Raw genomic sequence first — 12,385 nt, 5'->3', positions numbered from 1 at the left:
TAACCACAAAATGTACCTACGTACTCTGGACAAACCAAGAATTTCGAAACGAATGACGAACTGATGTACTTAATTTTAAAATTTTACGGCATTGCAGATTAACAACTGGCACCAACATTGTCTTGTTCTATCGGTCATCGGGTCCTCAGATCTTCGTAATTTAACATGCATTGTGACATTCTTAACAAAATTGATCTTCAATCTTTAGTAAAATGGATCGGGAAATCGGACGTGGTAATTTAAAAAATCAACCAATTTCTGAAATTAAACTTATATAGATACGTACATATACAGGCAGTCCAAATAGTTGGTATTATCACTTATGCTGTGGCGTTTCTCACTCAAACGGACGATTTTATTCATATCTTTAACCAAATTGGAGTCAGTTTTGACTTTTCAAGTGTGTTGTTTCATTATTTTTTTAACTTCATTAGCTGTATCAGTAATCATTGTTAACTAAACATTATGCCATGCGGATAGATTGCAGTTTTTCTCACCTTTCCGTAGAGGAACTTTTACATTCAATGGAAAACTGTAAAAATGAAACTGCGTGTGCACTCTTGTCAGGTATTATTACCAACAAAACAATTTGAATGCAAACTAAACTATTAATCATTTATGCCGTAAAAGTAAAAGTTTATCGCAAATATTTCATGAATAGAAATGATTGGCTTGACATCCAGCTTCCTGGGAGTTCTTGTTCATGTTGCCGAATTACTTATTGCCCTCAAACTTATACGTGCTGCAGAAATTGTAAGAAATATCGTTATTCATTATATAATACTCGATCATGATGATTCCACTAATTTATCCATCTTTGGTTTAGAGGAATGATAGTCAATGCCACAAATGGCTATTATTAACTGTTACCCTAACCGCAGTGGACGTTGGTATCAATGCTGGTCAACTTATATTTGACGTACATGGCTACGAATTAATTATGACGTACACTGGATCCACCATCATGTACAAGTTGGCATCGTGCGGCGTCGTAAAATCTTTTGTCACAGAAGTGAGACGATTAAAAGCTAATTCTTTAGATGAGAGTAATAATAACAATTCTGAACCACACCTTTACGAGAGTGACAATGGTTCGGATCAGGGAAAACTCTTACTAGCAAATGATGAGGTCATTTAAATTGTACAGAAGAAAGAGTCGAACGGAACGCATGTCCCCATGTCCGTTTATGAAATCTCAACTCCCCAAACAGTATAATGAAATGACTCACGTTCACTTTTGCTTCCGAATTATAATTTTAACGAGGTCATATTTTTATGAAATGATTATCTTCACTCTTTGTAACGACGTTTACGGGCTACATTTTCTTGGTAAATTGTAATAAATCAATATGGAATATGCAAATAATAATGAGAGTAGTAATTAAGTAAATAAGTTGTGCATAAATGAAAGTGCAAGTCTTGAGATTCTCATAACAGCATATTTACAAGTTGATGTTAATGACTGAAAAAATATAAATAGGACACACTTCTTTTGTCCACGCCGTTTTTTAGATTCGTCAAGTACATAGAAGTGCTATACTAGCTTATCATAAATACTATTTTTGGAAACCACACCCACACAGTCAATAATAGTAGTAGAAATGACCATATTACGCCTGCCAAAGTTTTCAATGATGATCTTGGCGTCATCTATGCTGATTAGCACATCAAATTCAGTGTCAATTACTCTCAGACCTTCTCCATCAAATGATACAATCAGGGTCAGCCAAGTTAATAATTCTTCAGAAATTCTCAATTCCACGGAACCAACAAATCATGAGGTAAGGAACACAATCTCACATAATGCATATGTATGAAATGACCTGAAAATTCGCAATTTTACCAAAATTCAACTCTTCAGACCATTACAACTCAAAACTCTACAACGCCGGATATAATCACCAGAACGGAGAAGCCACATCAAAATCAAACCAAATTTACGCCTTTCACCGCATCGCCCGGAATCCAACGACTCGCCCAAGTCTTAAATGACACCATCCTAAATATCGACCAACTCATCATCAACGCCATGAGGAATGTTTCTCAACAAGGTCAGAAAGACATTCAGAACGTTGGAAATATTCTGCAAACAGTGCAAACATTTCTCACAGAAAAGGGATCAATTATTTCGCAGGACACTGAGGCAAATCTTGAAAGAGAATTGGACGGGATTCAGCACTTCATAAGGCATCAACAACGCAAATTTCAACAGCATCACTCGTCACTAAATTCATCAAAATCTGCATCAAATTCGTCAGACACAAATGCAACCAAAGTTGTAGAATTCGAAATTCCTATACTGCACGCTGGACTTGAATACAATCATAATTTTAATAATTTGACGGGAGGAGAAAGTAGGACGACAAACTCATCACGAGCCGGACGTCAAAATGGGATGGTGCAAAATATTATGCAATTTTCCTCAAAGGTATATTTTAAATAGGTTCTGAAAATATGAATAAAATTTGCATATTAATTTAATGTGGCTTTTTCTAAATTCTTAATAGGTTGGAGAAGGATTACGATCGACAATTGAAGGAGCAGAAAATATAGTAACGAACTCTGTTAACCAGATTCAAAACCAAATTCAAAACTTTCTAAATGGAATTACAAGCTTTTTTATACCAAAGACAAAAGATGGAAATAATTTTAACACGAATCCTTCAAGGAGGATATTAAATTTTAGTGCACTGCCACCCCCACCACCTGGATTACTATTTAGAAAACAGCAAATCATTTCACAGTAATTATGTAAAATTAAGCACTTTCTTTTCACGAGAATACGAGTCATACGAACTTACTTTATTTTCTGACAAATAAAAAGTAACATTATAAAGAAAAGATTAAACAATTAAAACTGCGTTAATACATCCATCATTTTCTGGGTGATTTGTAACCTGAAATACATAAAGAGTCAATTATTAGTGTTTTTAATTACATAATTATAATGTTTGTAATTATTCAAATTGTATGTTTTAAGTATTTAAAACTCACCTGAGCATATTTTCCCCATACAACTTTCCCCGTTTGTGTAACTAAACCCAATTCACTAACATTAACCTCAATAACGGTACCCTTTGTAATAACTCCTAGACTCGTGTACATTGAAGAACTTGGATTTTTCTTGACGCCAATCATTGGAAGATGAAATGTGGTCTTGAGTTCTGGGTGAGTTACATGCGCCGTCTTAAATCGGAGTCCCATGGGTCGAATGAATCTCTCAAACTTTGGAGGTTTTCGTGTGAATCCTTCCCCAACAAAGGTGACTTTAGTGACCATCCTTTTCCACGCTTTACGTTTAGATTTTCCAGATTTTAGCACTTTGAAAACTTCAGCTTCTGACTGTGCCCTAACTTTGGGGATTGGAACGTCCCATTTGCCAGCCTTCTCTTTCCTCTTCTGTTTAATCTGATTTGATAAGATTTTTGACCGCTGTTGTGTCTCACGATCAAGAAGATAAGCAGGAAGGGCCCCATCTTGGACTTCTTTCTCCGTTTTAGTCTTGGTCATCTTTTCTTCGTGCGCCTTGATGGTCTTCTTCATCTGAATCTTTTCATTGTGTCGTTGCTTATTGTACAGCTTGGCCCTTAATCCACGAAGGCCTTGCGCCTTCTTGGCGATGGTGTGAGCTGAACGGGCTTCTCGTTTACGTTTCCTCTCCTCATAATCCAATCGACGACCGTACCGCTTCCGGTGAAGCTCGATATGCTCGTTTTGTGGCATTTCTAAAATTCAGAGTTAACATTTTAATTGGCATCTAATAATTTATGTTTTGATTTGATTTGAAATTCAAATCATTTTGAATAATTGGAAAACAATAATAAACCCGTTTTTACAAACATGTATAAAACAAAATCAATATAACAAACATAATGAATTACTTACCGGTAACACAAACAGTTGGTCTCCTTAATTTAAATCAATTTCAGGATTAAGTTCCTGAAAAACGTTGAAATTTAAGGAAATCTGTGAATTGCCAACCTCGTGGGTTTTTCGCAAAAGATCGAGCATTGAGCGTAGCGCTTGGTTGGGGCATTGTGAATTCTCATGCTCATGTAAAAAGCTCGTATCTTTTGCTCGGAGGCATTTTGAGAATAAATTGAGATTGAGACTTCGTGTGTCGTGAGAAAAATGAGACAATGTAAAAAATTAGTTCAATTTATTCACCACAACCGAAAGCCATTAGTTTTTTGTCACTTTATAAATGAGAAAATATATTTCTAGCTAATATTTTTCGTATTTTATGTAAGATACGATAATTTGGCACCGGGAATATGTCACAATATTGCAATTTTTATGGCGTTTGTGGTGGTCGAGAAGATTGTCATATATCATATATAATCATATTACTTTGATTGTCATAAATCTGTCGAAGATATGTCTGCCGATCCTGGAGTTGCTTGTCGGTGACCGTCCGGATCTAGGCCGAGAGTTCGTCGATGCTTTACAATGGCTTTCCATATGCGGAGTTCCACGCCACCTCTGCAAAATGTAATAAAAAAGACTGAAATTTCGAAATATCTTATGAAAAAATTAATAGAAACATACTTTAACTTCAAGTTTTTAATATCTTCTCTGGTCATGTAGTGAAAGACGTCGTCATACGTGTATTCCTCTTGGAGAAACTAAATACGTGAGGGATAGATAATTACGATTAATATAGTGTACAATAATTAATAGAATAAATATTCAAATTTCCTGTTACTTTTTCAATCGACATTCGATCCAAGTGCAACTCTGAGAGGTACTCGATCAATCTCGGGTCTCTCACATTTAACGGTAACTGAGCAGCGTTGTGTTGATGACAACAAGACGAGTTTGCTGATCCAGTGACGTTGTCTCCATTTCCCGAAGTGCCTTCAGGGAGAATGTCTGCAACACCGGCTTGAGAACTGAGGTCGTCCTCCGAATTAATTGTGTGATGAGAACTAAAGCCTGTCTCGGATGAACGAATGATTGTCGGTGGGGTTAAAGTTATCAATTGTCCAAAGACTCGCATTTGTTGTGCGGTTTGGCTGAGTAGTTGTAAGTGAAGTTTTTGTTCATCCAGACTGGATCTGAGAATGGTTTGATACGATTTCTGGGCTTCAAGGAGGTCAGATAATAATCTAAACGAGAAGATTACAATTAATTTTGGTATTCATATATATTTTGGTAAAGATTTCTGAAAATTTCTGACTCATTTACACACCTCTCGTTTTCAAGGCGAAGGGTGTCAAGTTGTTCGTGATATTCGGAATGCATTTTTGAGGAAAAATCCAATGCTTTGTGAGACTTTAGAGAATTCACGGTTGATACCCCAGATGTCGAACCGATACCGTCAGAGCCACCCCCTTCACGATTATCTCGTCCTGGTTCTGTGTAAAAAGTTAAGAGATACATTATTTTGCGCTATTTACTAAATACACATGTATCAACTCTGTGATATTTTACGTACCTGGTGATAAAATGTGAATTGCTGTCTGAATCGCTGAGCTTGTTAATGCATCCAGAGCAAACATCCAATGCGGTTTTATATTGTGTGATCTCAACGCGTTGTTCACAGCATCTCTGAATAAAAAAATTGCCAAGTGCATCTGGTTTACTCCGTTTGTGTCCAGAGATAAATCATGCTTAAAGTTGGATATGAATTCTTCCAGTTTTCTTCTATCATTCGTCTCAATAAATTCTCGAAGACCGTGAAGAATGCGAACAATGTGTTCCTAAAAAGGTCGAAAACAAAATATTACATTGCATATCGTGTGTATTTAAATATATCTACATTTTATGCGAAATTTACCCTCTTGAGTATTGCCCCGTCCACATCGCGTTCATAATTTCGAGTCCAAACGTCCACAATTCTCTGTAATTATCTTAAATTATATCATCTTATCTTGCGTCTCATAGTTATTTGCTTTTACCTTTTCGTCCTGTGTCAATACTTTATTGAGTGTCGTTCTTCGTTGTGATTCTTTCTATGTTTGCAAAAGAAATAAGTTTTTCAGTTTTTCATTAAATGCATAATATGCATTGCATATTTACAAGTTACCTTTAGCAAATAAAACGTGTCCTGTTCTCCGCCTTCTCCAACATTCGGACTTGTTTTTGACAGTTCGGTGTCGGGAGAAATTGGAACCATTTGACCATTTGAACCTCTCCGATTAGACTCGTCATATTCGGAAATGTTGGTATTTGTACTAGAAAATACAGAATTTTAACTCAGACATTAATTTAAACCCAATTTATTTAATGTTAGTAAAGGCAAAATTTAAGTGAGTAAATTGTTATTAACGTGATAAAGTGAAGGAACAATCGACATAAATATTTACAACAAAAAGCAAAAGCACATTTGGCAGTGACCATATTATGACAGAAAATTTTCACTAAAAAACTGTAATGTTTTCTTAAAGTAGATAAGTAAAACAGTTTTATGATGAGCACCTCGCAAATGATATCGCAGAGTCGGACGAGAAGTATGGAGAAGAGGGTGAACAACCTCCCACAGTATTTGAAGGACTCTTCTTGGGGGAGGAGCTGCAATTTAGATAAGTTTCACATACCATCGGTGCAATCAGTTTGTCAAGGATTTTGTTAGTCACATCACAACAAGGATTTTTATAGGATTCGTTCGAGAAGTCGTTTCTGAATTGTATGCATGTGATATCTTTGCAAGAAGCCCACCTTGCGATTTGCCCTTACAACCACTACATAATAATACTAATAATATAAGGAATTACTACTTGATCGTCTACTTTTGAGGTCTACATGTTCTCATATAAGATTGAAGATTGATTAGCGGCCGACACCGACAAATTATTGGAATTTTGCTATTTGTGCAAAATGCCGGTGTTATAAATACTTAGTGATGACATTTGTCTTCAATTGTGAGACACGTACCACTCCTCGTTGGAAAGGGCTTGTCTCCTGCTCTTTTCTGCAGCAATGATGCGATCTGCAGGGACAGAGATGCTTCTTGCAAATTCTTGAGTGGCTGTGAGAAAAATAATAACGTTGAAATTTCAGTTTTCAACAGGCTAATTAAAAAACATTATTAATGTGCTCGAAAGACTAACCTGTGGCTCTAATATTCTTTTTACGACCGGATCTGGTAGAATTAAATGTTTTGTATTAGAGAAATAATAGCAAATTTTTCGAAAACATTATTTTGAAGAAAACTCACTCTGTCAAAAATGGATCTTCGAGTAATGCAGATGCTCCTGCACGTTTGTCCGGATCAGGTTCGAAACATCGAAGAATGAAACTTTTCGCACGCTCACTCATTTCTGACGGAATTTGTGGATGCATCTGGAATATGATAAATATAGGATAAAGTTTGTCCAATTAAATAATTTTAGTCATATGAGATTTAGAGAAGGAAGGGCCAACATAAAAAGAGTGACCTTATTCGCACCTTATAAAATCCGACTTTAAACATTGCAGCTTCAGCCGAACCGAGCTCAATGAATGGTGGTTTTCCACTGTGGAAAAAATGTAGGTTTATTTTTTATTAAGGTTGTCAATTAATTTAGTTAAGCTTTTTTACGTTGCCATTTCCACAATGGTGCATCCCAACGACCAAATATCCGCAGCCGCACCGTAACCTCGTTGGCCCTTGTCGATTACTTCGGGCGCCATATACTGCAGGGTCCCAGCAAAGGTTTTTGTGAGTTGTGACAACCCAGCCAACCGTTTTGATGTACCGAAATCGGATATTTTCACAACGCCAGAGTACGCTAAAAGTACATAATTATAGAAATTATAAAATCAAATTTAAAGCTAGACGACTGAAATGACTTACTGTTCACAAGAACGTTGTCCCCCTTGATGTCCCTGTGCACAATTTTTTGGTCGTGAAGATATTTCAGCCCTTCTAATATTTGTTTCGTGTAATAAGCAATTGTGGACTCGCTCCCTTTGAGTGGCCCCCACTTCGAGCGCAACAGGGCGGACAAACTTCCTCCGGGAACTAATTGTGTACAATACAGTCAAAGATAAAAATAATTCAACTTATGTCAGAGTATATAAACTCACCTTGCTCCATGAATATTTTGAAAATATTATCTTCCGAGACTGATCCAAGATACTGGACAATGTTCCTGTGTCTGAGCTGGGAGTGGAGACGGATTTCCTCGTGGAGGGGTTGAACCTCCCCCAAATTCTTTTCTGGAATCTCTTTAACTGCAATTCTAACTTGAGTGTTGAGATCTCGGGCTGCGTAAACGATGCCGTAAGTCCCCTTTCCCAAGATCACTTTCTTACTTTGGTCATCCAGTTCGTATTCGTACTGGCAATAAGAAAAATCAATGTAAAAGTTAACATGCACAACCAAAAATGCATAATATTCATTCATACTCTAATTTGTTCTTCGGGCATGACAGCATCCAAATCAGTAAATTTATTTGCTTGATCGGCAGTGATTTTCAGCACCAAATTATAAAAATGTTCCCGAAATAGGCTGTTGGGAAAGTACATGTGAAAGTCGTCTGTTAAGAAAAAAGGCATGAATATGTTAAAAATTTATAGGTTGGAAAAATGAAATATGCATGCATTAGAACTTTCATCATTTGCATACCAGAGTTCTCGTGGACGTACAAGAAGACGCATCGATCATCTCTTTTGTAAAGTCTGGAATCAAACAATTATTTAAAGTCTGCAGTAGAAAATTCTGAAATTCTGCATATTTATTGATAAGTACTTACGAACAGGATTTGATCATGTCAGCCGTGAAAAGCCAGTCATGTCGTTGTTTACAACTTGACTTGAGACATTTTAAACAAATGTTTGAAATATTTAGAGATTTCTGTTCTGCTCCAAGATTTAGTATGACAAAGCCTACAAGATCAGATCATTGGATTATCAATTGTGAATGGTTTGGGTTGGTAAAATTAGGCAAAATGGCACTAACTTGGCATAAAAACACGAGAGGGTTCCAGGATGAGAATCTGTACATGCATAAAACTCGGTTCAGTAAGTGAATCAATATTTACGTTAACCAAAATCTCAATTAAAAAACAGGACATACAGGAATCCTAATCGTATCGCCCACATCGCTTTTGGTTGCACTAAAAGGTGGAAAAGGATAGTAAAATATATGATTTCTAAAATGTCTGTCAATAAAAAAATATCGATGCAACTTAAGAATGTACTTACTCGACAAAATACTCTGTCCAGAAACCGAAAATCACTTCTTCCGGTGTCTCGGCCTCGGTTTGTTTCCGAAACTGCTTGATAAGCGTGATGTTTCCAATTGTCGATTGTAAATACCAATTTGGTGGTTGCAATTTAAACACTGAAAAATTTATATGTAGGTGTCAGTTTTGGGACATATAGATTTGAGTTAATAAATACTTACTGCATTCTGCGGCTTGTATTGCTTTTCCGTAATTCTTGGCCTGCAACAACCAGAAGAACATTTTATTTCTACATTATGTATGATCCATAAACTGATATGAATTGTCAAAATAAAATGATTGCTAACCAGCACGCTGATTTCGAAAAAAGTTGCGATATCCCAGTAAGTAAGCGAAGCTAGACTACCTTTCTTTCCAATGAGATTATTTAGCACCATTCCTAAAATTACCAAAAAGTAAGTTTAGAAATAATTAATATGCAATTCATAATTAGTCACAAAGAATAACTGACCAATATGTTGGAGTTCTTCACTTTCTGAAAATTCTTTGCCACTGACGACCAATAAAGTGGCCAAATTGATCCCCGCATATTCATTCGGCTGAACTTCGAAACCTTTCCGATACCAATGAATTGCATGTTCTAAACTTTCTTTGTCCGTGTAACTTGACTCGACAAATTTATCTTTATACACTCGACCACATAGGCAGACCAGGTCAGCTATTAAAAATAAATGTTGACTTTAGTCCAATAATATGGATACCGTAAAATTCACTGGATGGGACACTTACGGACATGGTTTTCCTTCTTTTCCAAAGCTTTTGTAATTACTTGCAATGCTTTCTCACGGTCTCCTTCTTTGTTTCTCCTAAAATTGAGTACATAAATGGATTGGAATTGAGTTACCAATTTTCCATCATCAAATTTTATACAAATTAAAAAATATTTGAAGTTTGTACCTGTTGAGAGCAAACGCATACAAATGTTTTATGGCCGGCGTGTTGATACAGTTTTTGTAATTGTGGATTGACTTGAGAAATTCCAAGTTATCGACGAGATTGACCATTGCATCGTAGTCTTGAATGTCTCTGAACGAGACGAGGATATTGTGAACAACGTCGCCAGAAATAACGTTGGGGTCGTCCAACCGCTTTTTCATGGCGTGTAAAGCTTTTGATAACTCCTTTCCTGTGAGACTCTCTCGGGTTTTGCGAAGATCGGTAAGAAATTTTTCTTTTATGTGCGCCCTACAAGATATAAATATACTTAAGATCCATAATTCTTAGCGTAGCTATTTTATACTTAATATCAACATATTTAAATACTTGGATTGAATTTCCACATCTTGCAGCAATCTTTTAATTTTGTGTGATAATGGCATTTTCGTCTCCACGCCGGTATCTTCTCCACTTGATATTATTGCAGTAGGCATTGTCACCTTGATTAAATTAGTTTGGTATTTCAAAGTTTGTACACTATTGATGTAATAGATGAACATTTTATAAAACTTACAACGCAAGAACCACACTCCAAAGTTCGGTATGTCACCACCGGGTAATTTGTACATGATAACTGATTTGAGAAATTACAATTTTAAGCAAAATTTAGAATACAGATAAATCTTTGGTAGTACATACTTTCAATGGCATTGCTATTTCTGTTTCAAAATCGTTATACGTGAGAATGTTCTCTTTCCTTGAAGTTAATAAAACAAAATTCAGTACATCATTATTTTCTTGTGTAACGCTAATTTGAAAGCGCATTTCTTACATCCCAAAACTTTCTCGTACGCCCAAATGGTAAAACAGCGTATTTTTCTGAATATCGATGGACAAATCAATCAACGCAATGTCAGCATTATACCTGTCGGATAAAACACGTAAGAATACATGAATTAAATTAAAATGAAAAGCATAACAAACGTCAAATCTTACATTGTTTCAAGCACGTTGGCTTCTCCAAAATCCAATTTCTCAAACTAAAAAGATCATATATTTTCATTATGCATGCAAAATGTGCATTACACAATTCAAGAATTTTAATGAGTTCGCAAGTTACCTGAACATGATGGCAATTAGCGTTTAAAGTAGAGCATGCATTTTTAACATCTTCAAATGCTTGCTTTCTCTGGGCGAGATTGATGGGATTTTGCAAATCGATAACAAACGCCACATCGACCTGAAATTTTAAGGGTGGTACCTTGATTAATTAAATCATTTTAAAATTTAAATAGCCGTCATTATCACCTTTGGTCGTTGTGGCGAAGCTATTTGTGTAGTCCCCGAGTTATCGCTTCTTGACCCAATGCTGTCCGTCGATGCCTTGTTTTCTACTAGGAGAATGATAGCATTTAATATTGAAAAATTAGCATAAATACAAATTCAAATTAGTTTCTCCATACCAGGGATTTCCAGCTCGATCCCCGCATTTGACGGCATTTTGGCACCTTTTGCTGTACAGAATGAATGACTTCGATGTACTTTGTCCGCCTCTGGTTGCATGAATGTGCTTACACTAGCACTTTTCTTCGTACTTCCAGCCGTTTTGAAAGATTTTTAAGGACTGAGCTGATTATCTTTGTAATAATTTATGATTTAGTTTAATTGAAGCTCGTGACTCGTCAATGCTTCTCCTGAATTTCTCGTTGTTATTTTCTCCTCGCTTAATTTGTCAATTTCACTCAAGCAAAGTAACGCTCAACGCTACTTTTCTTCTTATTTAGTCACTCACTCGCCTTAACAAGGGCTTTAATTCGTCTAGTTTGAAGGCAATTAAAGAGCTACAAATCTCACATGACTCATACTCTAACTCGATTCGCAGACTAAAATTCGCAAACTATTTGTTAAACACAGGAGCACCAAACGCATTAGCACATGTAGTCAAAGATGCTCCAAAGAGTCAGATCTGAAAATAGTTTTTAGTATCTTTCTTCTACGGAGTATGTGATGTTCCTTCCGAATGTTACAGTCTTCTTGAAGGTGTTTGCATTAAGACTGATCGCTGAGTTTTTACCTTGCTCCAATACATCCCTCACTTTTTAAGCTGTATAAAGAAGTCTGTTAAGTAGTAAAAGGATGCTGATGCTGGTACATATATGCCCAGTTATATGTTACATAATAACAACATTGCATTCAGCAAATGTTCATACAAAACTGAACAGTACCAGATACATAGATAGAGATACGTTGGCTATGAACTTCACCCATCTGACTCTGACTTTGGATAATATTTATAACGCTGTTAACTGTCCAAAAACCTTGAGCATCATCAGTTTTGC

The 12,385-nt window shown here is 36.1% G+C and overlaps 3 protein-coding genes across 5 annotated transcripts; 1 reads left to right on the top strand and 2 right to left on the bottom strand.

Moving 5' to 3' along the window:
• The first annotated feature begins 60 nt into the window (after positions 1–60).
• Positions 61–2,848, top strand: LOC110854309. Its single transcript, XM_022102740.2, has 7 exons — positions 61–234; positions 295–400; positions 481–567; positions 662–753; positions 827–1,781; positions 1,862–2,428; positions 2,508–2,848. The coding sequence occupies exons 5-7, from the start codon at positions 1,602–1,604 to the stop codon at positions 2,745–2,747; spliced, it is 987 nt and encodes a 328-aa protein (XP_021958432.2). The 5' UTR covers positions 61–234; positions 295–400; positions 481–567; positions 662–753; positions 827–1,601; the 3' UTR covers positions 2,748–2,848.
• LOC110853796 (ribosome biogenesis protein NSA2 homolog) lies at positions 2,782–4,035 on the bottom strand. Its single transcript, XM_022102130.2, has 3 exons — positions 3,886–4,035; positions 2,995–3,725; positions 2,782–2,897 (listed from the first exon to the last, which is right to left on the bottom strand). The coding sequence occupies exons 2-3, from the start codon at positions 3,721–3,723 to the stop codon at positions 2,844–2,846; spliced, it is 783 nt and encodes a 260-aa protein (XP_021957822.1). The 5' UTR covers positions 3,724–3,725; positions 3,886–4,035; the 3' UTR covers positions 2,782–2,843.
• A 107-nt stretch (positions 4,036–4,142) lies between these two features.
• LOC110853908 (mitogen-activated protein kinase kinase kinase 15) lies at positions 4,143–12,105 on the bottom strand. Of its 3 annotated transcripts, none has more exons than XM_022102263.2 (35): positions 11,510–12,105; positions 11,355–11,440; positions 11,167–11,286; positions 11,043–11,086; positions 10,879–10,971; positions 10,746–10,803; positions 10,621–10,680; positions 10,434–10,546; positions 10,068–10,355; positions 9,900–9,976; positions 9,622–9,828; positions 9,458–9,549; positions 9,332–9,371; positions 9,130–9,268; positions 9,002–9,041; positions 8,885–8,921; positions 8,679–8,811; positions 8,552–8,604; positions 8,332–8,462; positions 8,011–8,263; positions 7,778–7,945; positions 7,523–7,712; positions 7,391–7,457; positions 7,160–7,284; positions 7,053–7,084; positions 6,877–6,970; positions 6,421–6,513; positions 6,029–6,176; positions 5,901–5,954; positions 5,780–5,842; positions 5,438–5,702; positions 5,192–5,357; positions 4,706–5,108; positions 4,549–4,625; positions 4,143–4,482 (listed from the first exon to the last, which is right to left on the bottom strand). In XM_022102263.2, the coding sequence occupies exons 1-35, from the start codon at positions 11,607–11,609 to the stop codon at positions 4,359–4,361; spliced, it is 4,233 nt and encodes a 1,410-aa protein (XP_021957955.1). In that variant the 5' UTR covers positions 11,610–12,105; the 3' UTR covers positions 4,143–4,358. The 3 variants fall into 3 exon arrangements, with proteins under 3 accessions (XP_021957955.1, XP_035710665.1, XP_035710666.1); XM_035854772.1 differs by having other exon boundaries at positions 11,355–11,437; XM_035854773.1 differs by lacking the exon at positions 6,421–6,513.
• Between the last annotated feature and the right edge of the window lie 280 nt (positions 12,106–12,385).

The sequence above is a fragment of the Folsomia candida genome, unplaced genomic scaffold (genome assembly GCF_002217175.1).
Source record: "Folsomia candida strain VU population unplaced genomic scaffold, ASM221717v1 Fcan01_Sc009, whole genome shotgun sequence".
In the NCBI taxonomy this organism is placed as follows: Eukaryota; Metazoa; Arthropoda; class Collembola; order Entomobryomorpha; family Isotomidae; genus Folsomia; species Folsomia candida.
This window is presented reverse-complemented; position numbering and strand designations above follow the sequence as displayed.

Excerpts from the sequence above, each read along its gene's own strand:
- LOC110853908 (XM_022102263.2), bottom strand. The coding sequence starts at position 11,609 with ATGCAACCAGAGGCGGACAAAGTACATCGAAGTCATTCATTCTGTACA. Across the intron at positions 9,269-9,331 it reads AATACAAGCCGCAGAATGCA|TGTTTAAATTGCAACCACCA; the intron begins GTAAGTATTTAT and ends TAAATTTTTCAG. Across the intron at positions 7,458-7,522 it reads ACCATTGTGGAAATGGCAAC|TGGAAAACCACCATTCATTG; the intron begins GTAAAAAAGCTT and ends TTTTTTCCACAG.
- LOC110853796 (XM_022102130.2), bottom strand. The coding sequence starts at position 3,723 with ATGCCACAAAACGAGCATATCGAGCTTCACCGGAAGCGGTACGGTCGT. Across the intron at positions 2,898-2,994 it reads TATGGGGAAAATATGCTCAG|GTTACAAATCACCCAGAAAA; the intron begins GTGAGTTTTAAA and ends TATGTATTTCAG.
- LOC110854309 (XM_022102740.2), top strand. The coding sequence starts at position 1,602 with ATGACCATATTACGCCTGCCAAAGTTTTCAATGATGATCTTGGCGTCA. Across the intron at positions 1,782-1,861 it reads CGGAACCAACAAATCATGAG|ACCATTACAACTCAAAACTC; the intron begins GTAAGGAACACA and ends TCAACTCTTCAG. Across the intron at positions 2,429-2,507 it reads TTATGCAATTTTCCTCAAAG|GTTGGAGAAGGATTACGATC; the intron begins GTATATTTTAAA and ends AATTCTTAATAG.